Genomic DNA, 24,905 nt, shown 5'->3' with positions numbered 1-24,905 from the left:
CAAACTCCAGCGTGTCCAGAATACTAGACCTCCACCTCAAGGACTACTTCTCGCTGACCCTCAACACTCTCCATGGCCTAATTATCTGCTGCACCGTCTTTCCGCAAAGCATACAGGACATTGTATTCTTTGGCCTAGAGTCTCCAGAATACAAAGGAAGCCGAAACAAGCAAAATTAAGCCTTACTTCAGAACTGGAGCTCTTGATAGACAATCTCAATCCTATGCACTCCAGATTGGAAAAACCGCAGTCCAGATTTAAAGACAATTAGACTTGCCACATTGGAATGCAAATTGCCTTGCAAAAAGACCTTATCTTGTTTTTCACAGCACTCAGGCATTAAGGCAGAGGAGCTCAGAACACGGATGGGTAATGAAAAGCACACCTATGTCCAAGAATACAGGTAAGCCATTGGTCTATCCTAAACTTGCTTTGCTCCTTCACCTCCAAACTCCTACTGACCATAGCACCCTTACACCACGAGAGGTACTATCTTAAACCAAAAACAGGTGAATAAGAACCGGAACTGGTAAACAAAGAGCGCTTTTTGAATAACTTGTACTTGTTAATGCATACGTTTGCTCCCCATCTTGTGATTATTTTAGGAGAAAACTGAAGACTCAGCTTTTCAACCGAGCCCGGATTACATTGCCATCGCCTACAACTAACTATGTACCTAGAGGCAATTGTGTGTGCTTAGCTGTTTAAGTAATCGGCGCAATGCAAAAAAAGAATCCGAGTTTCACAACAGTGCAGAAATGCACTGCAGACACTCGGCCATCTCCCCCACAAAACACCTTATGAAAGCTTGCTTGGATAGTCTGTAGCAGCATTTGGGGTCAGGATCTCTAAAACGCTACATTTCCCCCCATAAAATGATACTAGATCTGACAGGTAAATCTGAGACATACGACTGCAGTAGAGTTTCAAGACAATTTTCCTGCCAAGCACATCACAGATCTCCCCTTCATTGTCCAACAAGGCCTGTGGTTGAAGGAAGTCTATCCAGAGCAAAACACCACATGCTTTTCATGAATAGTTGTGAATGACTGAAATAACCACCATTTCAAACAAATCCATAGAAGGTTCCGATTAGCATTCAACTACATGCAAGTATTTACCTAGAAAGCTTATCAAACATGTTAACAAGCTTCATTGCTTCATACTCTTTCTGTTCTTCTGTCATTTCATCCATTGGATTTGGCATCGGCTCTTCTAAATGTCCAGTAATCAGATTAATGCTGGAAAAAAGTATATATGATCAATACACATCTAACATTTTTGCTTTAACCAGTCAAATGTCAAATCATTTTACAATTGTAGTTGAACATAGATTTTGTTCCCCTAAGAACCTATCGCTAAATGCGGGATACGCTGATCTTGTCAATGCTTTAGACATCATGAAAGACACACTCTTGGTAAAATATGCTGTATGATGGATACAGGAAACCCTAATGAAGCTCATTCTGTGTATTGCATATATCCTTGCATTCTGTGTACTGTGGATGGTGTAATATCAAAAATAAATACCTTATGGCCTCAATCTCAAAAACCTACATCCGAGCGCACAGTCGAAGAACAAGTTACTTACCGCTAGTAACATTCTTTTCAACTGAATGTTCCTCCCACATATTCCCCATCTTTGGTATATATTATCCAGCTTCAGATTTTTTTTATTTTTTTTCCTTCGGCAGAGGGCGCTGTGCATCGATGCAATTGACTCAATGTCCCTCAAAGGCCTCCATCTTGGGGATGTCGTCATCGAAGGCATGTGTAGCACGCACAGCGCCTGTTGGCTTCAGTTCTGTTTTTTTCCCCTTACTGCAAAAATACCTGCAAAAACACAGGAATGACCGTACTCAGCCTTGAAGGAACAAAAGCTGTAATAGCATGGGAAAATCTACTGTGGGGTAAGCTGGGAGGGCGATGAGGAATATGTGGGAGGAACATCCTGCCACCTTAGAGTTCTGCAACTTCAAGACTCTCGTCAGCCTTGTTGCCAAAAAGGTGAGACCCGTCAAAGGGCATGTTGAGAAGTCTGGATTCCATTTCCGGTGCAAAACCTGATTTCCACAAAAACCTGCACATAACTTATGCTGGTAGCCCTGGCTCTGCTGGTGCTATCGGCAGAATCCAAACCAGAATGAAGAGACTCGCACATGGCTTCTTTGCCGACTCTTACTATGGATAAGAACCTCTCTCTTTCATTTCCTTTGGGAATGTGCTCTCCCGTCATGGAAATGCAATCCTATAGAGTGAACATAAACTTTGCGAGGGCACACGTGGAGTTGGCAGATTTGAGTGCCATACTCACTGAGGAAAATACCTTCCTTGCCCATCCATCTACTCAAGAAAGAATGGCCAGGCTTCTACACCTTTCCGCACAGCTGGATGCACATGGCTATGCGGTCATGCTTCATCCCCTTTCCTACTATCGGGAAGCTTGATTTTCTTCTACTCCGACAGCCTGTGCTGCAATGCAAATGTTTGAAGTCACATGTTTTGTGCCACAATCTGTTTGCAAACAGACCGCAGTAACTGGATCACAGGTCTGGGAATTAACCAACAAGTGCGTTCGTGGGCTGGCTATTCAACTATCACAAGGACCACCTCGCAATTATGCAGACCAGAGGGTGCTTGATTTATTTTCTGAAGAAAAGAGGTCAGGCAATCAGCACTGGGCATTTGAGTCTGGCACAGTCAAAGCACTGCAAAAAAACAAGAAACCCATACCCTTCCCCTCATCAAGGCCTTTTGTTTGTGCTAGACTTGCTTACAATAAACAGACAAGGTATGGCTACATAATGTAGTCAAACATTTTATTAGAGCAAACAAAAAAAATCTAGGTCATCATCATCCTTCATTGTCAGTCGTCACCATTCAAACCCATGCAAGTGTCTTGGACAGTTTGCGCACATGCTTACGTCCGTTAAGGATTTTAGCATTAACTTTCTTCACCTCTGTCTGATTAGTAGGTAAATGCTCTTCAACACAAGATGGGTGTTAGGGCAGAACTTATTTGTTTGAGTTTTTGCTCCCCAACATTGTTGGTCCCCTAAACCTTTTGATGGCTTCCATGGTTTTTAAGATTTCTTTTTGTGATAAGCGGGACATCTGAAGTTCTGAAGTCCCCCTGTCATGGTGACCTTTTTTGCTTTGCTGCCCTAAATTTCCAATAGCGCTACCAGGGCAGGGGTACTTTTTTTGGAAGACCAAAAAAGTCCCAGAGTGATTTGATCACAAGTATGTTGTGGAGTATCCTAGTGTCAGATGCAATTTAGTTTTGGCTGCACCAAGTTTGTAGCCACATTTACTGCAGTCGTAGCCCGGTGCACCTCTATGGTAGTCATTAGAATATGGGAGGGGTCAGAAATGAGAGACGTACACAAGGTTGTTGTATTCTCAAGTACAGACATTTAAAAAAAAAGAAAATGGGTTGGAAAAATGCCTTTCTATGCCTATTCTAAAGAGGAACTTCCCTACCTAGAAACAAAAAAATTTGTAATTGTCTGTTTCAGGATGTCAGTAACTGAAAAGCCACCCTTGTGTCCAAAACAACCTATCCTGACCATCACACTTATAAACAAAAAGGTGCAAGGAAATGTTGTTTGCTTGATGTTAGAAAAGTTTTCAAAAGCAAAAGTGTAAGACTAACGCCAACGAAAATGTTCCCAAAGGTAAAGACCCTTGGATCCAGAGGACGGTCCCCCACCTCTGGCTTCTTAAACAGAATGGCAAAATGTCTCTTTAGCCAACAGTTCCTTGGTGTCTTTACTCGTTTAACCAAAACGTTCTGTTCAAGCAAAATGTTGTGTAACAATCATTCTGTAAGAGTACTTGTATCAATGCAGATTACATACTATACTCCCCTGCCAGGAATCTTTATACAATTTCCGACTACCTGGTATTCTCGCCTGCCAGGACTTCCTATGTGGTCCACGATTCTTAATGTACCACAATAGCATGTACCGTTTGTTGCATGTTATATCTATTTGTGGTATTATTTTGCTCCAATGTGTATGCTCAAACTTCCCCCAACATTGGCATCTCATGCTTCTGTATTTCATTGGGGTTTGCCTTTATACTTTTTCTTGGCTGCATACAAACCTTCTTATGGCAACCTGCCTTTGTACTTTGCCTTGGCTGCATTCAAAAGAACTTTGCCTACGTATATTATGTGCATTAGCAATCTTGTATCATTCAATCACCTGTTGGCACGGTTGTTGGAACTCCCCGCAGTCCCCAGCTGCTTTGGGCAAACTCACTCTTCTTCTCCAGCGTTCCCGATGTTGCTCACACCTCTGCATTATGGCTGCTACTTCTGCCTTCCTGGTTGGAGTGTGCGCAGGGTGAAGTCTGCTGCCTCGCCGAGCTTCTGCACTGCTCCTGGTGTCTCTGCTGCCCTTCTTGTTCACACGCAGCATTTCTCTTCCTTTCAAATGGTCTCCTCGGCTGGTTCTGTTGGTGTGCTTTGCGTTAAGGAGCCACGGCGTGAATGGCAACGTCTTCTGCTGCACCCCTCCGTTCCATGGTGCGGTTGCCATTCTTAAATGTCCTGCTCTTTGCAGGTTTGGAGAAACAACTAGTCTGCATGTTGCACTTTGAGCTCCTGTCACTCTGCACAAACTCCCTTGTCCTCTTTCTCAGTGCCTTGGTGGTTATGGGAGTTGAAGTCCATAACTTTCTTTGGGCTTTTAACTCCTAAATGGTTTTCCTCACGGTTTTTTAAAAAAAGCACATCAAGAAGAAAAGGTGTTACGTGTGAGTTGTGAGTGTTTGGGTGAAAGGTGGAGGCCTGATGAGAATGAAAATAGGCGATTAAGAACTCTGGAAACAAAGTCTTCCTCATGGGAAAGGTGGGGGAACACAGACTCCCCCAATGAAGTCATGACATCTCCCCGGGAGTTGTCTGCTCCCATGTGATCCTGCCTCATGACACCGCCCTCAAGGTCAAGATCAGGTAGTGGCTGCCGTCCCTGGCTACATGGGAGACCGTCACCAATGGGGAATTTGTGATGGCTCCATTGGATTCATCACATAGTAATTCTTTTTTAAGCTTCTCTCCAGCACTGAACAGCACAAGGAGGATGTCTTCGAGGTTGTCTCATGGTTGGAGGCACAACATCTCTATGCCAATTTGGCCATTTTGTTTTGTAGACTTTACCAGTGTGGAACCCAAGGCATGGCCAAAATGGCAGATTTACTGACTTGGGCTCATAAAACACCCACCCACCGAGGCACCCTCAATTTGGGGTTGGACCAATACAAACTTGTCCAATCTTACCCAGACATCCAATCCATATCCTAGGTGGGAGTGCCTGTGAGTTTTGGGAGTTTTAGGGCCGGCCTGCTAGGCTGTTCACCAAGCCCTGTGTGTGCTGTCTGGAATGTGATAGATGGGATAGTCGGGCTGGCTTAGGTCAGGCCCCAAGTGAATGTCTATCAGTGGGTGACCCTATGAATTCCTCAGGTCTGTACCCGGTCTTATCTGAAGACTGCTGCAGGTGAAGCAGCTGGTGAGGGTCTTGTTGGGGCCTTACTGACTGTGCCCCTAGTCCCCTATCTTTGCATCCCTTCTATTCTGGGCTGATGGAATACCATGCTGGACTTTTTCCCCCCTGGTATGTCTTGGCCTAAGTGCCTAGAGGCAGGGGGTGGGGGCGTGGCTTGCCTGCCTGGAAAATTGATGCATAGTCTCATCTTTTATGGGACAATTTGGGTAGCCGTTACTGACTCCCGCCATTGTGGGATACTTTTCTTGCTGGCTGTACCCAACCTTTTCCCTAAACTGACTGCAAACGCTGCTAAGAACTGAAGTATTCGCCTGATGTGCCGAGTTCTTCGCTTCGTGGGTCATCCCACCCAGTGACTTCTTCCATGGGCTTACCTCATCTTGATCCTTACTAGGTAGTGGGTGTGAGCAACACCAACTGGAGTGCTCAACCCTAGCTAAACTCACCTAAACCGGACACTAACCCCAACTATGCAATCGCCATTCCTGGTTGAATTTAACGCATCATCAATGAGTGCAGACCCATAAAAAGATTAAAAGTATAAAGATGTTCCAAATATGGAGATGAAACGGAACATGATTCGGGATTGGGTAGGTCCAGTAGGACTTCCTTGACAAAAGAAAACAAGAAAGAGGAAACAATACCCTTTGAACACTTTGCCATTTTGTCACCTTCAAGCCCCTAGTGTTTATTCTTTTTCTTTAAATCTTAGTCAAGTTTGGTTAAGGCACTCTGGTTCATATTGGCACTAGGTAATGATATTTGCCACGATATTGGACTACGCAGATGCACTGAAAGTGTTGACTTTGGACATTCTGCCAGCCTCCGGTTACTGGGGCAAAGCCGTCAGGTCAAGTCGCCACCACAGCCATGTTTTACCTTGTACTGGTTAGTCATGTGATACTCTATGGACATAAAGTAAAGACCAATTCCGGGAAACATAGTAACCTATTGCTCTAGATGAGGTGGAATAGTGCACTGGAAGGCCTGGTAAGTGCCTTTCAAAGTTATGGGGTCGATTGGAGTGCATCTGGATGGCAGAGTAGGTTGGAAATAGGTTATCCTAGGATGCAGTTTGTTTACCTTTCAAAACTAACTGTAATAAACCCTTTTACTCATCTCATCACCTGAAAGTGAGAATTATTTTTGGACGTTCATAGATTGGCACCACAACTCAGACCCATGGCGCAATTACGGTAAGACCTCAGAGTGGAGACAGCCTTCTCCCAAAGAACCCAAGTACACACCAAGGTAAGGTATGGCGTTCTTATTCAAAACTCCATGGGTTTATATAGAGGAGGTATAGCAAATTGGGGTGTGCATTGCATGCAGGACCACTCAGGGGAGCCGAGAGTTTTACCACGATGGATGAGCTGAAAATTGATTTATTTACCCAATATGCAAATATGGGTTGGAAATTCTGGGTTGTGTATATTTTAATGATTATTTTGCCTGTTTTATTGCTGTGGTTTTGGCCATTTTCTACTTCTACCCTCAAATAGATCTAGCAAAATACTGGGAAAATTAATTTTAGGCTGGATTTTGTGATTAAACCCTGCAGGTCTTAGGTATGTACATGGGTACAGTTGGAATTTGAACGGCCTCTGGTTGGAGGAGGCACTTGAAAGAGGTCCTTTTGTCAGAGTTTCTGGTTTATATAGGGGCAAATAAAACAGGAACGGGAGAAAATGGTATTTGGTTGGTGGGACAGTAATGCCCAACATATAAATAGGTAAAGACTGATGTTTGAAGGTAGACTATCACGTAGCACTTTTCAGGAGCACTCTGCAGAGTCTCTGGTAAAGTCCCATTCTACTCTCAGGGCTAGCAAAGGCATGGAGTCAAAGAGTGAGTGGTAAAGGGGCAAGTGAACAGGGCATGACTGAACATAACTAGGGACAGACAATAAGCAAATACCAATCTAAACAGAAGGAAGCCCCAAAGGACTCACTCGTATTATATGCTCGAAAAAATAGAATTTATTAACAGTATGACTTGTGATTTCCTAGACTCTTGTCACTTTCACACCCGACTGGATAAGTATACTCAGTTCCCCATAGATGGAACGTTTAATTTGAATAAGTTAGATCTACTGAGAAAAGCCTTAGAAGAACAAAAGGGAAAAATTAGTCTAAAACAGTGGGGGGCATTTGATACTTAGAGGAAGTGACTGCCAAATGGAATGACGGTAAAATCATAAGAACTACGACGTCAACGAAAACTGCAAGGATAGATAAAATACCAGAGGGCAAGGTGAGTGTTGGAGAAATCCACACACCCGTGCCCCCAGATAGTGGAAGGGGAGACAGAAACACAAACAGGACGATCGGCACAGGACGATGGCTGAATATTGACTTTTTCACAAATATGCGAGCTGCAGCTAGAGTGGGCCAGCAAAAGGTGGGGTAGAGGGCACAAGCAGTAGGAGAGGGTTAGACACTTGAGTGCTTTAAGTACCTCTGCAACAAATTGCAGCAAGGAATGAAGGGGATGAGGGAGGGTAGCAGCAACCTGACCTCGTCAATGTACATGTGAAATGGACTCTGGGCGATCAGCAGACCCTGGCTAAATAATTCCCAAATATTAGAGAAGAACTGCAGTGTTTCATAGAAAAGCCAACTACTGTGATACCGTGCTATATCCCCTGTTGGGCTGATAAGAAGCAGCTGATGAGTGTCACTCAAGTGAGACAGTGATAAAGCAAAAAACCTAGCCAGTAATATAGATGTCCTAGTTCAGGCTAAAGAGGGAATAACCACTACCACCCCTGATATTAGCCCCAAAAGACTGACTGGGCCAAGATACAGTATTCAAAAGATAACCAAGGCAAACCTCCTGCAGACTATTTATTTCAACTGAAAGTAGTGGTCACCCAGCACTCTTGCATCACCAAGCCAGACCAGACTGCATAGAAGGCTATAGCAACCCCTTTGCAGCTGGACTATTGCCCAAAGTACATGCACAGCTAAATAGCTGTGCATTGGGTGGCAGCCTAAACCCCTAGCGGAGCTATTGGTAGTTGCAAAACCACTGTGTAGAGTGGCAAGAACAAAATGAGACTTCCAAGGGTAAGCCAATTACAGTCCAGATGCAATGCTTGCAGGGACAGATGCAGAATGTAGAGAACATTGCTCAAAGGGGAGTAGACTGCGAAACAGGGGAAGAGGAGGTCCAACCCCAGGACAAATTGGACTGGGAGGATCAGGAGGGGGTACAGATCCACAGAGGCAATGGGGTTAGCAGATACCTTGTGGACAATGAAATTGGCAGGGACCACCGTGACCTTGGTGCCAACAGGGCCCACGAGGACCACAGGCAAATGAATCTGCAACTAGTATAAACGAGTGAGTCACTGGAAGAACAAGTACCCGTATAGACAAGTACCCTTAAAGACCCCAAAGACCATATTTTCAGGGAGTCGGGGACAAAACAATGCTCTGAATGTTCCTGCTGTCACCCCATCCCCCTTCACTGACACAAACCAAGGAGATTCTGCTCCATTTCCCGAATGTTCTGGGCCACCTCATTTCCCTGAATGACCAAGACCCATTATGACTACTTCAGGATAGTAAGATCCCAATGGACCCACGACTGTCAGAGGCTCCGAGATGTCCAATATGTACAGCGGAGCATACAAGGAATATTGTTCCCTTGCTTATCTGATGGATCCATACCCAATGAAACTGGAAAAGCAGTAGGCATATCGGATATTCCAGTTTTATATCATGTTTCCATTATGCTGGGACCCATCACTGATACATGAGCATTTATATTAAGTCCCACAGCTCCAGTTGATCTGTTATGCAAACGTAGGTGCACCATCTACGGTATGCCAGATGGGGTATTCTTAAGTGCCCTGATGCTAAAAACAAGGAGGACCTAGCAACACTACAGATGACCCAACAGAGAAACCACCATGTGAGGGAGAGTGGTGGTCAGATGACAAAGGACTTGGTCAAACCCATAACTGCCACTTTGTGGTCAACCCATGATAACAAAATGGGATAAACCTACACAGCAGAACCAGTCAGGATAAAAGTCGGTCCGTTTAAGAGGCTCCCCCGATTCCTGCAGTACCTACTGAAGTCAGAGGCAGAGCAGGGAATCGCATAAAGCAAGGTATGATCATCCCAAGTGTGACGAATCCAAGGATGCAATCACTGCTTTCGTAGGGGAAGCCCAGTCCCATGAGACCAGGGAGGTGAGGCCGCTACTCGATAGTCCCTCTGGGGGTGGTTCTCAGCGGGTGGATCACATGGGAGGGGAAACTCCCTATAGGACCAGTAACGACTACTGGGGGAGAATGCATTGTCAACCTTGTACACCCCCACCTCTCCTTCACCACCGCTCTCCTTCGCCCTAGCCTCTATCCTACACACTTCTGTAGTATGCAAGAAGTAGGAAGGACTGAGACAAGGAAGAACAGGGATGAATACAATGAAAATCTAAAGCAAGAAACTGATGAGGAAGAGGCGCAAAGACAAGCAGATCGCTCAGAGGAATCTATCTAAATGGTCTAGTCTTCAGTCACGCAGCTTCCTACTTAATAGCATAAAAACTGACAATTCACTCACCCGATTGTCAGAGGCTCCAGAGAGGAACCGTGAGGGGACCAACACTCTGGGACGTGAACAGCCGAGCAGACCCAGGCGCAGAGTTGCTGAAGTAGAGGTCTCCACCAGACACGCTGGGAAAACCGAAAGGGCAGGCTCGGTAAAGCGCCGACAACACTGCACGCCAGAACCACGCTGTGCAGCTGCAAGAGATGAGCCAAACAGAATCTGAAGACACAGAGCCGCTAGAGGAAGTCGAGGAGAGCCACAGAGCGCCTGCTACAGAACACGAAGGAAAATGATACCCAAACACAGTAACAAAAAAGGGAATGTGGCCTAGGACGCTACCAAGAAGAGTCGTATTGCATAAGAAGAGTACCCAATCTTCTTCGTGACAGTACTTGGAGGGAAGGCAACCCAGGGCTGTCAAATAAGAGAGGGAAAAGCAGAGAGAACTGAGGGAATGAGACATGACTGCAATATTTGGGAAAAGAGCAAACCAAGTCTGCAGGTGAGGTAGAGGGGCGTTGAGAAGAACTGCAAGAGTAAAACATATGGAGGCAGTACTTGGCAGGGGAGTAAACCAAGTCTCCATGGAAAACTAAGACTTTACAGAAAACTGTGAAGGCAATGCAGACGAACATAGAACATGCGAGGCGAGTAAACCAAGTCTTTGTTTGGTACTAAGAGACCTGATACAGAAGGAAATCAGTTCTAATGGTTGGAGAAACATCCAAACAGTTCTTCATCACAGTACCTGGTAGGAGGGAACAAGGTCTGCCAACCAGGGTCAAGGCCCCACCACAGCTTGGAAGAGCATCCAAGCTACTCTTCTTCATTGCAGTACCAGGTAGAAGGGAACCAGGTCTGCCAACCAGGGCCTGGGACCTTGGAGACAGAAGAAGCCTGAGAAAGGCAGGTTGGCGAAGGGAGACGATACCCTACAGATTGCTGAATTGTATTAGCAACCTGAGGTAGACTGGTGACAGAGACAATTCCCCAGCAGTTGATGAACTGTACCAAGAACCTAAGGAAGACAGGGGGATGGAAATATTCCATCCCTGCGACACTTGTGATTAAACTTTGAGGAATTTACAAACCAAGAATTGCCTTTTGTCCAGGGGATGGGAGTAATTTCTCTGGACTAAGGTCTTCTTTGGATTTAGGTAAACTTAGAGTGTGAGGGACAGAGTTAGGATCCTAACGCATGACTGTAGACTTTTACTTTTGATGTCCTGACTGGGACATTAGTATTTTCGTTGAGGCAGGGAAATCCCTCTTAGAGTTAGGGGAAGATAGGGTTTTCTTTTCATTTTCACTTGAATAAAGGTTTATGCCAACCACCATGGGCTCTGTGTGACAGTTTTATTCCTGCATCCTTACACTACTATTAGCCTCTAATACCTGATACTACCATTTAATAAGCAGTTTTAGAAAGACTACCTATCGTTTTGTAGGAGATTTGAGAGCTTTCAATGCAGTGGCTTTCCCTTCATTCCTCATAGTGCCAAACCCAGCAACGATATTGTCATGCATTTCAGATGCCACAAAGTGGTAGACTTATATTCAGCATTTGTTTAGATCCCTTACATAAAGATAACCAATATTTGTTCACATTTTCACATGGAGGAATGGTGTACACCTGGACCCATATGCCACAACGGTATACCGAATCCCCTACCCTTTTCTCCCAACAACTGAAGAAAGACCTAGATGACAAAGTTCCCTGGAGAGTCAGTTCTGGATCACTATGCAAACAATTTTTTGATCCACCCCACCTTCATATGAAGCTTGCAGAAAAAACAAAGGGGACAAACCTTATGCCCTTTCTTTAAAGGGGCATAAGGCATCCACAACTAAATTACAGCTATGTGGACAAGTAGTGCAATAATTAGAGGACAGGACGTAACCTGAGGGTTCTGACTGATCTCCACCCTTAAAAAAGAGGTAGTGCATAACATTCCGAAACATCAGTCTATTCCACAAATAAGAGCATTTCTGGGTATGGTCGGGTACTGCAGGCAGTGGATTTGGGAGTATTCTGAAATCATTTGGCCCCCTAACACAGTACACCTGACAGAGCACAATGGAGTCCTTATACTCAACTCTGGAGGCTGAAGAAAACTTCATCACAATAAAGAATAGTTTGGTTAATGCACCTGCATTAAGACTTCCTGATTATAAGGGATTCACCATAGATTGTCATGAAAGAAATGCTTTTGCTTTAGCCGTTCTGAAATATGGCATACACCATAAACCCATAGCTTATTACAGCATAGAAATAGACCCGGCCGTGTGGGAATGCCGCCTTACCTTAGATCTGTGGAGCCGCCGCATTAGCGATAGAGCAATGCAAAAATATTGTACAAGATGAACCTCTGAGATCGCATTACCTCATTCAATTGTCCCTTTATTACTGAAGGCTAAAACACAGCACATACCTGTATCCCATCTAGTAAACTTGAAAAATCCCTCTCTTGAACTCTTCAAATGTCACCCTTACCTTATGCTCAGTATTAAAACTGGCATCTTTGCTCCCCAGACCAGAGGGCGGGGAGCCGCAAAGCACTGAACCGCACAATCGTATAACTCACTAATTGTTTACTGGCTACTCAAACAGTTCTACCTGATGTACCATTACCTGATGCAGATCTAACTTACTTTATTGATGGGTCTTGTTACTGGGACCAGAATGGGAAATTGGTTGCGGTGTACGCGATGTGTGAACCTAGGGAGGTGCTGGTGGAGTGAAAGGTTGGCCCAGCTCACCTCCACCAAGGTTGCAGTTGATGGCGTTACAATAATGTGCAGTCTGGCTGGTCAACAATCTGTAAACATCTATACTGACTCGCACCATGAATCCGGGGTAGCCCACAACTTGTCTGGAAGCAGCAAGGATTTCTGAACTCGAGAGGATTCCCTATTAAAACAGTCAATGTGTTATGTTCTTCTTAGATGCAATTATGTTGCCTGAAATACTAGCCATCAAGTGTGCGGCACACCAGCCCCTGGTTTACGAAAATTAGTTATGGCAATGATTTTACAGATCGGACTGCTAAGCTAGCAGCAGTGACTAACACAGAAGATGAATGTCCTCCCGGTAAAGAGTAGTCCATTCCGCTGCCCATCCCAGACTCTTGAGGACTTGTCCTTAATGCAAGGAGCTGCACCTTCTAGTGAGATGGATGACTAGATAAGAAAGGCTGTCGATTACATTATGACTCTGTCGAGATGACCAACGTCGATCAGTGGGACCCACAATATTTTCCAACTTATTGCAATGTACTATGGTCAGGCTCTTGTGGGAAAAGAAGGGATGGTTATGTCATCAAACAAATCCCTGAATCCGCAAGAATGGCTAATTCGGTAAGCGTTGTACCATCTTCCTCTAAACACAATGTGGGAAAAGCTGTGCCAGACAAACAGGGAGCACAAACTCCCCCTTATGGCCAGATAGACTTCAAGCTCCTACATTGTAATAACTGTCAATCAACTTTAAAAGAAAAAAGAATCAAACTGTCAAACAAGCTGTCAAAAAGGGAAGCAAGATACACCCATGGTATGACATAGCATTCTTTTTTTTAAAGATTCCTTTGAAAAAGTAAACATCTTTACGGTCTTGTTGAACAGTATCCACCCAAACAAACACTTACCTTCATTATCACAGTGTTCCACATTGCTTTTACACAGATTCTGAAAATCAACAGGGAAGACAAACTAAGTCACAAACTAAGTCACGTATCATAGCACTCCTTTAGGCAACACCTACCACAAACTAACAAACCGTTCTTTTTGCAAGAATCAGACTCTAGCCTCAGTGACTCGGCACTAAAAAGAGAAATGGTTTTTTTTGTTATCTCACAACATGTGTGCAAGTCCCTGTTTTCATATGTAGATATCCACTTTGCCTTTCAGAACTCTTGTTTTATTTAGTGTAAACAAGGAACTTCCTTTCTTTTATTGGGCTGGCATTTGATCTACATGTTTTGTTAAAGTAAATGCACTTATATAAATGTCTAGGTGCCGAGGTTGGAGAATTCCATGGTGTCCTCCTTGTACAGATTTTTGTTAATTATAGGCACCTGTCAATAACACATAATACTTGTCAGGCTGAGATCCTGGTGTCTGCAGAAGCTGCTGAGCCCCGACAATCCACCCAAAATGTGGCACTCTGAGCTGATACTATAAACTGCTCAGTTTACCTCACTTCCAGGGGAAAGGGGGAAGGGACAAATTAACAAACACCAGGCTGGAAGCTAAGACTAGCTGGTTCTTCACCTGTGGTAAAACATAAACATATAATACACCTTGTTATTCATGAGGCACTATACTAACCTTAAGTATCAATATCCTTTACCAAATAAAGTAAAAACCATACCTGGAACTTCTCTACAATATGCCCAGAGAAGTGATAAGCTGACTAGACTTCCTTACTAGTTGACTTGAATCTCAACGATCATTCAGCCTTCTTAGTAGGTCCATGAATGTGAAATTAACTTTGCAGGTAATCTTCTTTAAACTCAAGAAGCTTGAACAAAGTCTTAAGTTCATTGAAAGTAAATGGAAGTTCTAGTGTTTCTGGAAAGTATTTATATTTCTTCTTATAAATTTCTTTTTAGAGTGTTTTTACTTAAATTAACAGTTCTTGAAACTTGCGTCAAAAATCTCACGTAGAAATCTCTTGAACTCGCATAGGGATCCAAACTGAGTGAAGATCGTTGAAGCGCTGTAGATTAAACCACAGAAAAAAAATCCACACGCGATTAAACGAAAGCACGCACACGCGCTGAAGTTCAACCGCGGGTAAAAATCCACACGCGCTTAGTCCAAGATGCGAGCACACGCGCTGACGACAAACCGCGGGTAAAAATCCACACGCGCTTAGTCCAATATGCGAGTACACGCGCTGACGACAAACCGCGGGTAAAAATCCACACGCGCTTAATCCAATATGCGAGCACACGCGCTGACGACAAACCGCGGGTAAAAATCCACACGCGCTTAGTCCAATATGCGAGCACACGCGCTGACGACAAACCGCGGGTAAAAATCCACACGCGCTTAGTCCAATATGCGAGCACACGCGCTGAAGTTCAACCGCGGGTAAAAAACACACGCACAAGAGTATCACGCGACACCAAAGAGCTCGCGCTAGATACTCAAGCGAAGTCTCTCACGCGCAGGCTTCTGTTAACGAAAAAACCACGCGCTTGATAGAAAACGTAGCGTAACAAAGCCAAACATGCGACAGCAATAAAGTTCTTAGTAAATATTTTTCATATGAACTTGAAAATCAGATTAAATCTTCTACAATGACATTATAGAAAGAGTCTTGAGTTTTAAAAGGACTTATCTTGTGGAGAGTCTTTGAAACCTTTCTTATCTTTCTTGGATAACACGAAATCTTCTTACTCCTGTTCAGTGCCAAAATGAATCTCCGCAAGATTCCTGTTTACTTTTCCAAATAAGCCGCTCGACCGCTTGAAACTTGAAACCCCTGAACAAGTTAAGCAGGAGCAGCTTAATACGCGACCTCTCAGCTGGGCAAAGACGATGAAAGGCAGTTTAGAATGTTCATTGTCTTCCCTATAAACAATCACCAGCCAATCAGAACTTAGACTGAGGACCTCCATCTTGGCTTGGGGCATTCTCCATAGACTGCAATGAATGTTAAGGGCAAAATTGGCTGTTTTAAAATTAAACTCATAATAACTTCCAAAAACCTTTCTATACTAATTTTCCCCAGACCTAATGTCTCAGATTATGTCACTGTATCCTAACAGTACCTGACAATACTGCAGTAGATATTCAAGATACCGTTTTGTTACTACCCTTTATGTCTTTCTAATGTTAATGTTAAAGGACATTTCTACCGTGCACTATCACCACCGGAGTGGTCCCCTGGCGCTCTGGTGGATCTGAAAGAGGGAGGGAGGGTGAGTTAGTGGGAGGAGGGTGGAAAGAGAGCAGTGATGTGCTGTTGGCGGCCTCAGCTCGGTGGGTCAGTTGGCTGGGCTTGGGGTGTTTGCGGCCGGTAGTCTTCGTGTACTGTTGTGCGAGTCTATGTGTGTTTTATGTTTTGTTGTTGCAGTGTAGTGAAGTTTGTGCGGTTTGTTGTGCTGTAGGTTTGTGGTTGTGTTTGGTTTTGAGTTTGAGAGGTGTATGCAGAGGAGGAAATTGTTAGAGGAATTGGTTAGTTGGCATCTCTATCCTAAATTGAAGAGTTGGGATTGTGTATTCTCTCAATACCACAGATGGGGTGCGTGTGCAGCCTGTGCCTCAGGTTGGGTCTGAGCCCGTTATGAATTTGTGGCCTATTTCACATCTCGCTGCCACCTCTACAAGCCTCCCCAACAACCCAACCTGTTCCTCACTCCCACTCACATAGCCGATGCACCTGCCAGTGTCTACACCTCAGTTAGTCTTGATAATTCTGCAGTCCAGTGGTATCTAGTTGCAGGTAGGGATGGTTGAAGATGTTGGTTTAAGGTTGGTTGGGGCTGTTTACTCCATCTCCCTGTGTGTCGTCTGTGTTCCCCTCTGCCCTGTGTCCCCGTCCAGGTGCTGTCGGTGCTTCTCAATTGGTTCTGGGCAGTTCTCAGTGTCCTTTGTGGTTTAGTCGTTCCTTTCCTTTCTGCTGTTTTGGTTTTTTAGCCTGTGGTATTGAAAAGCTAAGTTTTAAGTAACTTCCTGAATTTAAGGTGATCTTTGGTGTTTCTCATTTCTTTTGGGATGTTGTTCCAGGTTTTTGCGGCTAAGTGGTAGAAGGCGGTGCCTCCGAATTTTTTTGTTGATGTATGGTTTTAGTTCCAGGCGGATTTCGTTGCTTGACCCGAGTGGTCCAGTTGGTTTGTAGATTGTTATTTTCTTTTGTAGGAATTCAGCTCCTTTTCCGCAGATTGCCCTGTGCGTTATGCACATTGTTTTGAAGGTGATACGATGTTTTACTGGGAGCCAGTGTAGTGTTTTTAGGGCAGGGGTGATGTGGTCTCTTCTGGACAGTTTGAGGAGTAATCTGGCTGCTGTATTTTGGATCAGTTTTAGTTTCTTCAGGAGGTATTCTGGTATTCCGAGGTAGAGGCTGTTTGCATTGTCGCTCTTTGACATGATGAGGGCGACGATAGTGAGCGATAGACACACAGGGAATTGGTTCACTTTTCAAGAACAGGTTTCAAATTGGGTCCAGAATGAGGAACGAGCTCTAGCCCTAGTAATGGTTCACATTTGCTGGCTCCGTAAAGAAGACCTCCAGCCAACATTTCGCTGCCATTTTGCAAATGGTCATGCAGAAGACATTCTTGGGCATGGGAGGAAAGTTCTTGTTGCATTCACTCGGGGATAACGTGGCACTTAAAATCGACAATGGGAATATTCACTTGAAGGCGTGATCCAAAATGGGATGTCAGGGTGGATGGCAGGATGCTCTCTTTTGAATATGTAAATTTTAAGGACAATCTGGCAAACACGGAAGCAAGATACGAAAGCCTGACGGGAGTTCTGGAGGCAAGAAACATATGTTCATGGTGTTACACTGTTGAGCCCACAACTCTTCTTTTGCTCTCATTTCACTTATTGAATTTATAAAGCGCTCTTCACTAAAAGCGCTATTTCAAAATATCAATGGATTGTACAATCATAATGGAAAACAAATTAAAACGGGCGGGGGTCCAAAAAACATATCATTAATTAGAAAGAAAAGACAGATAGGCTGTGGGATGGGGATTTGAGAACAGTGAGAAGTAACTGATTTTGAGTTTGGAGAGTCCAAGAAGGCGAGTAGAAAACCACCAGCGAAGAGCGGTATGGAGGAGCAAGACCATTAATACATCTAAAAACAATTGAAAGAAAGTGGTAAAGACGACACGATTCAAAAGGAAGCATTGAAATAAATAAGGATGTAATAGAAGAAAGAGGATAAAGAGAAAAGGAGACAAACCAAAGAATTCTAGACAAAGAGAAAGAAGATGTGAAGCAGGAAGATCAAGAAGAAGAGACTAACAGTAGTCGATATGAGAAAAAAAACAGACAGAAGAGAAGACATTTAGCAGCGTGAAATGAAAGATAAGGGCAGGCACGATGAATGTTGAAAAGAGCATAGCGGCACGAACAAGCAGTAGAAGAGATATGCAGTGAGAAAGAAAGCGAGGGATCAAAGATAACACCCAAATTGTGCACAGAAGAGGAAAAGGGCAGAGAAGAGGGGGGAAAAGAGAGACAGGGGAGAAGGAACAGGTGAAATAATTGAGACCGGAAAGAACAGAACCTCAGTTTGAGAAGGATTGAGGTGGAGAAAGAGTGTTGAACAGTAGAAAGGCACATCAATACAGTGGAGTGCAAGGTAGTGTCAAAAGAAGACAAAGATTTGAGTATCATCTGCGTACAGTTGAAAAGAAAGATTACATGAAGAAATAAGAACAGAAAGAGGGGCAGTGTAGGATGAAAAGAGGAGAGGACCAAAGCCTAGTGGAGGAGAGGTATATCCAGCCCATGTTACAGAGTAATACTGCTGAGAAAGATAGGAGCGGAACCATTCAAGAACATACCCAGAAATACCCAAAGTGGAGAGAGAAGAAATAAGAAGAGTGTGATCAACAGTGTCGAATGCCGCAGAAAGATCAAGGAGAATGAGTATAGAGGAAAGCTTAGAGTGACGAGCATACAGAACAGAGTTAGAGACACGCAAAAGAGCTGCCTCTGTGGAGCGAGAAGAGGGTCGGAAACCAGATTGTAAAGTCGGTAGAAGAGAGTAAAGATTTAATAAAGTAGCAACCTGAGCATATGCAGCCCGCTCAAGGATTTGAGAGAGAAATGATTAAAGCAAAATAGGGCGAAAATTAACAGGAATAGAAGGAATGAGAGATGATTTCATTTTTTTTTAAGAATCGGGGAAAAAAATAGGATGCTTGAAAGTAGCAGGAAAGCAAGAGCCTAAGAAGGAAGAGTCAATAAGTGAAGTAAGATGGAGAAGGAGGCGACGATAAACCTGGGGGATAAGAGGAGGGAAGAGGATCAGAGGGGGAGGCTCTCATGCAAACAAGACCATCCTGCCACACACACACAAAATCCTGGTATGGGGTGGCGGGAGGTTGCACTTATCAATCAATGTGAGAAACAGTGAGAGGAGCTAGCTCTGATTATCGCAATCTGTTCAGTCTGGTACTTGTGAAAATGTTCAAAATATGATAAACTCGACCTGCAGTATGTGCAAAAGAGAATTATCTTCCATTTGTTATTTGCCACAGGAAAACATGTACTAAAATAAATTATCTGACTCCAATACCTTTGTGAATTTTTCAAAGGCCAGAGTAAACAATCTGGATATGTTTTTGTTCTACGCCTTCTGGATGATTACTTATGAGAGGTCTTACTCTGTATGGAGCTCATCTTCAGCTTCAAATTGGCATGGACACTTTGCTTCTTGTCCACTGGTACCTTCCGCAAATGTTATATCTCTTAAGGGCATGGAAACGCCAGAGCTGCAAGACTCTCTTAATGGCTAAAAAGGAGTTACTGACACACTGAAAATCTACCAGCAAGCCTTTACATGAAGACTGAATTTACAGCATTACAATTCTGTCAGCCAAGGAAAAGAGGATTTATTCCAGGAAATCCTACCAATGTAAATATGATGCAATTCAGATCACAGTCCATGATCTCCAAGCTTGATCACAATAGGTTTTGTTTATCAGCTTTAGTTTTCCTTGTCTTTTGTCTCGGACTAGCCCACACCCTTCAGCCAGATCTTTGGCATGTTGGCTCCTGAAATAGTTGCATTCCAAGCAAGGGTCAGTCGCTTCTCCAAGCAACGAGTTGGTGGTAGACCTCTTTCTTTGGCTGGGGCCTCCCTGAAACTTGAGGAGAATCATCTCCGGTTCCGGAAGCACCTCAAAAACGTTCTCTTTGCTTCTGCTTTTTCTCCTCCTCTCCCCTGCGGACTTCCTGGCTGATACTGAAACTGCACTGGTCACCTGGCCACTCTCTGATCTCGGGCCCAGGTCCCCTCCCCCGCCAGTTGCACACCTGTCTGCCTTCCTGGCAACCCTGCGCTTGGGGACTGTTTTCTGTATCCCTACAGTCCCAGTACCAGCACTTGTCACCTGATGTCTACACTTACCCTTGCACTCGCCACCTGCTGGCTGTACTTTTACTTATTATTTATTTATTCTATTATCCCATGTACTGCACTGTCTCCTCCCCCCACCCCCACCGCACTTTCCACCTTCCTCCTTCCCCCTTCCCATGCACTTGCGCAATCTGAATGACACCTGGACTAGTAGGATTGTTGTCGGTCTTCCCTCTGTCCCCCCTCCCTTGCCTCGTCGCACCTTGAAACACTTGTGTATAGGCGCATTATAAATGCCATATCATACCACTTTTAGTGCAAAATGCTTATGTGTTTCAATAGATATATGAATGGATTCTTCGTCTCAGCATTCTCTTTGAAACAAGGTACTAGAGCTGTATTAAGATTTTCTTCTGCCTATACTACATCTCCTAGTACAAATGCGTTCATTGGCTGGAAACATGAATGGAATCTGACAGTGCCTGCCTGCTGTCTCCAAGTCACCCACACCCCTTCCTTGGGTGCCACCTTTTTTTGTCCCCTCTGCCCCAGCCCACTTCCTCACCCCTGGACTACACTGCATGCACTAACCTGCTTGCCTGCGGGTTCCTCCTCCACAGGGGTGGACTAGGAACCAAAAGAGGCCCTGAAAATAATTACTGGAAACCAAAAGAGGTGCTGGAAATCATTTTCAAAGTGGCCCCATATTACACATTTTCGGGAGGCCCAAACCTTTTTCCTATGAGAAAATGTGGAAATACCACACAAAAGAGGCCCAGGGTGCAGAGGCCCACCGGGAAATATCCAGAGTTCCCTTTAGGCCAGCCCACCCCTGCGCCTCGCTCCTGCGACGTCTGCACTTTTCTGACATCGAAAGAGAAAAGGGACAACTTCTGTTTTTTTTTATTTACTATGGCGTCAGCCATCATTTTTAATGGGAGACGAGGCATGCACAATATGCACGGCGCCAGACTCCCGTCAAAAACAAAATACTTTTGAATTATTTGCACCCTGGAAGAAGAGAGGGTGTGCAAACAACTATACCCACGCATTCGTGGACATACAGTGGCAGTTACTGCCCAGATGCCTTGCCGAGGCCAAAATGAAGGCTTGCTCTGGTAGGCAGTTACGAGCGCTATACGAACCAAAGCGCAAGGGCGAGCCTCGGCGAGGGGTACAATCGCATTATTAACACTGTTGTAATTATCAAATGTTCAATAAATACATATATATTTTTTTTAAATGAAGGTTATTGCAGGCTAACATTATGTGTGATGGCTGCAATCGTCTGTCCACCGAGAACAATGTTTGGGTGACTGGTTGCAAAAGGTATTTTTTAATCCATCATTAGGTCACTCCTGCAGCTTTTTAAGACTGTGCCGGACTCTACGCTTTAACCCAAAGTATCAATACTAGTACATGTTGGTCAATTTGTCAAATAGCATCTCTTTTACTCCCGAAAGTCGATGAAAAAACTGTTACAGGAAAGAGACCAGAGTAGAATGTAAGCACGCATTACACAAATATGGCATTTTGTTAGAGAAACAACTGGAAAAGGAAAAAAGTTCAAAGACATGCGCACAGAGAAAAAATATCTATTGAACATCCCAGACATAAAATATTGTAATAACATACTTTGGCTTTGCAGACTTGTATTCTTCAGTGTCTGTGTCTTCATCATCGGAGTACCAGCGTTCGCCTCTCCCTCCTGCCAACAGGCCTCTTGCTGCAAGAAGTCCTGCCGCATTGCCGTAGCCAGTATACTTTAATAAACTGTCCACTGGAAAAGAAAGATCTTTCATAAATGTACCGAAGCGCAAGAGGGGAACAGAAATACTTCAGGGCAAAAACCAAAAGGGCTCAATGTTGCATTTAAAACCTGCACAAGGGGAGAAAAGCTGTAGCACCAGCTGGTGTACTTCTTTCTAAAAGACATTAGTATATAGTCTCTGGTGTTTGTGTGCCTGCGACAGCACAAAATATTAAAAGTTGGACACTACCCTTTCAGAAAAATTGAAGGATTGGTTATGTAAATTATCCCAGAAACTAATTGCAATACGGTAATCCACGTCTATTAACCGGAGCAGGATTCGTAAGAATAAAGTTGGCCATGTAAAAGACAGTGTGGAAAATGAATACACTAGGGGTCTATATATAGCCATTTCTCATTGAAGAAAGCAATTACTGACCTGTAACGCTAATACTACAGTGCTTGTATCTTTTATAGATCCGCATGCTTGTACATCCCAAATATGCTGGGAGTCCCCAGTGCACTTAAATGTCCCAACAGAAAAACAGAGTGAAATTTAGGAAGTATACATTTTTTTAAACTACAGCCTATAGCTCGTTTTGGTCCATTCCCTGCTGACCAAGAGAGGGGAAAGGTCAGGGGAGGCAGCCATCTTAAGATGCTTAGTGCTGCCATGTAGCTTTGAAAGCTAAAAACTCTTCAGCTTCAAATGGGAAGGTGGTCTGCATGTTAATCTCTGCAAGGGTTCTACGTTATTTCGCCGCAGTATTTTTCATCGCGGGTTTTTTCATCGCCTTTTTGTTTCTCGAAAAACTCATTTTTAAATTTTTTTAGGGGGGGTTACGCCCCCAAAGTCCCCCCTTTTTTTTTATTCCCTTACACCCACAACCATATATTTAATTTTTTAACCCCCCCAAAAAAAAATTACGAGTTTTTTTCGAAATAAAAACGGCGATGAATTTACACGTGATGAAAAATACCGCGGTGAAATGCGTGTATACCCTCTGCAAGATGCTAAAGAGAGAAGATGAATGGATCTTTCAAAGATGTACATGCTTTGAGGCTGAAGCAGTGGCTTACGATATCACTGAAAAACCTTTCGTTACAAATGACGTTTTGGTATTGTTTCCCTTAAAAAAAAAAACACAAATTAAGTTACAACATATTTCTTAAAGGGATATTATAGCTGCAATCCAAAACAAACCCCCCGCACATTCACCAGTTCTGGTTTCTATAACATCCATATGTGTGCAACAACTGCCTTCATAAAGTATGCATGACTCCTTATTTATTTATTTATTCACATTTGTTGAGCGCACAGCACCCCTTGGGTTGTTGGTTATATACAACAATACAGATAGCAGCTCAGAGGCATCGAGGCGCTTGTTACGGTGGGAAATTATAGCTTAGTTGCGTGAAAAGATACCGACAAGCAGACTATGAATAGATAGTACGCGACTTAGAGGAGTATACAGATAGTAGGTGCGTGAGTCTGAGCAATTAATTGAATAGGGCAGTTTTGAGGTTTTTGCGGAAGGCATGGAGAGACGTTTCAGCTCTGAGGGCAGTAGGGAGCGCGTTCCATAACTTAGGGGCGAGATACAGGAAGACTATTCCTCCTGCCTTGGCCCTATTGATGCGCTGTACCGTGAGCTGGTTAGTGTAGCATAGTCTAGTAGGCCTTGTTGACTGATCTGGATAGTATGTCTGATAGGTATGCGGGTGCTGAGAGGTTGATGCATTTGTGTGTAGTGAGAATTTTGAATGTGATGCAGTCTTTTACTGGGAGCCAATGAACTGTCTTTCTTGCTTGTGTGATGTGGTCTCTTTTAGGTATACTAAGGGCTGCTCTGAGTGCGTCATTTTGAGTGATTTTAAGTCTAGCTAGGTTTTTTTGGAGGTGCCAGTTAGGAGTGCCTTTCAGTAATCCAGCTTGGCTCCTATAGTAGCTCTGGCAATGGAGAGGCAGTTGTCTTTTGTTAGAAACGGCTTTATAGCATTGATCAGTTTCGTGCTTAGGGCGGAGGCCGAGAATGGCGCTGACTTGTTTATCCATTGATAATGTGGCGTCAATGTGGACTCCAAGAGTTAACAGAGGATACACACAGTTGCCAATACTGAAGTTGAGGTAGAGCGGGTCAAGATTGGCTAAGGTGGATTTTTGACCAAGAATGAGGATTTCAGTCTTGTCCTTGTTGAGGCAGAGGCCGTTAGTGGCCATCCAAGCTTGGATGGTGGAGTAGATTTGCTCTAAGGTTGTAGCGTCTTTGTGATAGATCCCAGTAAGGGGAAGGAGCACCTGGGTATCATCAGCATAGTTTGTGTATGTGATCCCAAGTGCATCCAGTTTATCAAAGAGAGGCTTAGTAAAAAGATTATAAAGAGTGGGGGCAGTACAGGATCCTTGTGGGACACCTCAGGTAATGATGGTGGACTCTGCATTAGCTATGTTGGAGAACACTTTGATAGCTCTGCCTTCTAAGAAGGAGGTGACCCAGGATGCTTCGTACTTAGAGAAATGCGCAGCCTTGTGAGGATTTCCTTGGGAAATCCGGTTCTTCAATTTACACTTACAGTTGTTAGGGATTTTGCTGTATAAGGTCTCACATTAAATTTAAAATGACCCAAACAAGTTTGAAATGCTCTTCTTTTCTCAGTTGGGGACCTGAACTAGATATGCTTTTGTTCCTTTTTGTGTTGGCATATCTGGTCATGAGCAGTGCATGGCGGTTGCAGTGTTCCTGCTATTTTATTGTGGTCATAGTGCTTTATTGGTGGTATCAGAAATTATAACTGGTGACATTTCATTTTTTTTGCCTTGCACATAACGTCCCTTTGGGAACGACCTCAACCAGAACATCCCTGTAAAAGTGTTTCCATTGGATTCTTTTGGTTTTTAATGATATACAGAACTAACAGACAGTGCACAGTAGGCACATGGCTCAGAGAAGTGCCATCCACCCTGGCACATACAAGCCACCCAAAAGCTGCCTGTGGCCCTGCCCCAGTCACACCTGATATGCCAA

General features: G+C 43.9%; 1 protein-coding gene across 2 annotated transcripts in view; it reads right to left on the bottom strand.

Moving 5' to 3' along the window:
• RIC8B (RIC8 guanine nucleotide exchange factor B) overlaps positions 1-24,905 on the bottom strand; it is an 867,363-nt gene that overhangs the window by 60,113 nt on the left and 782,345 nt on the right. For both annotated transcript variants that reach the window (XM_069628263.1, XM_069628262.1), the window contains 2 exons: positions 21,765-21,909; positions 1,122-1,241 (listed from right to left, as the gene is read on the bottom strand). In XM_069628263.1, coding sequence (XP_069484364.1) covers positions 1,122-1,241; positions 21,765-21,909 — 265 coding nt within the window. The remainder of the gene's footprint in view (positions 1-1,121; positions 1,242-21,764; positions 21,910-24,905) is intronic.

This window comes from Ambystoma mexicanum, chromosome 12 (assembly GCF_040938575.1).
Source record: "Ambystoma mexicanum isolate Mex_15411 chromosome 12, UKY_AmexF1_1, whole genome shotgun sequence".
Taxonomy (NCBI): domain Eukaryota; kingdom Metazoa; phylum Chordata; class Amphibia; order Caudata; family Ambystomatidae; genus Ambystoma; species Ambystoma mexicanum.
Note: the sequence above shows the minus strand (reverse complement) of the source record. Positions and strands in the feature narration are given on the sequence as shown.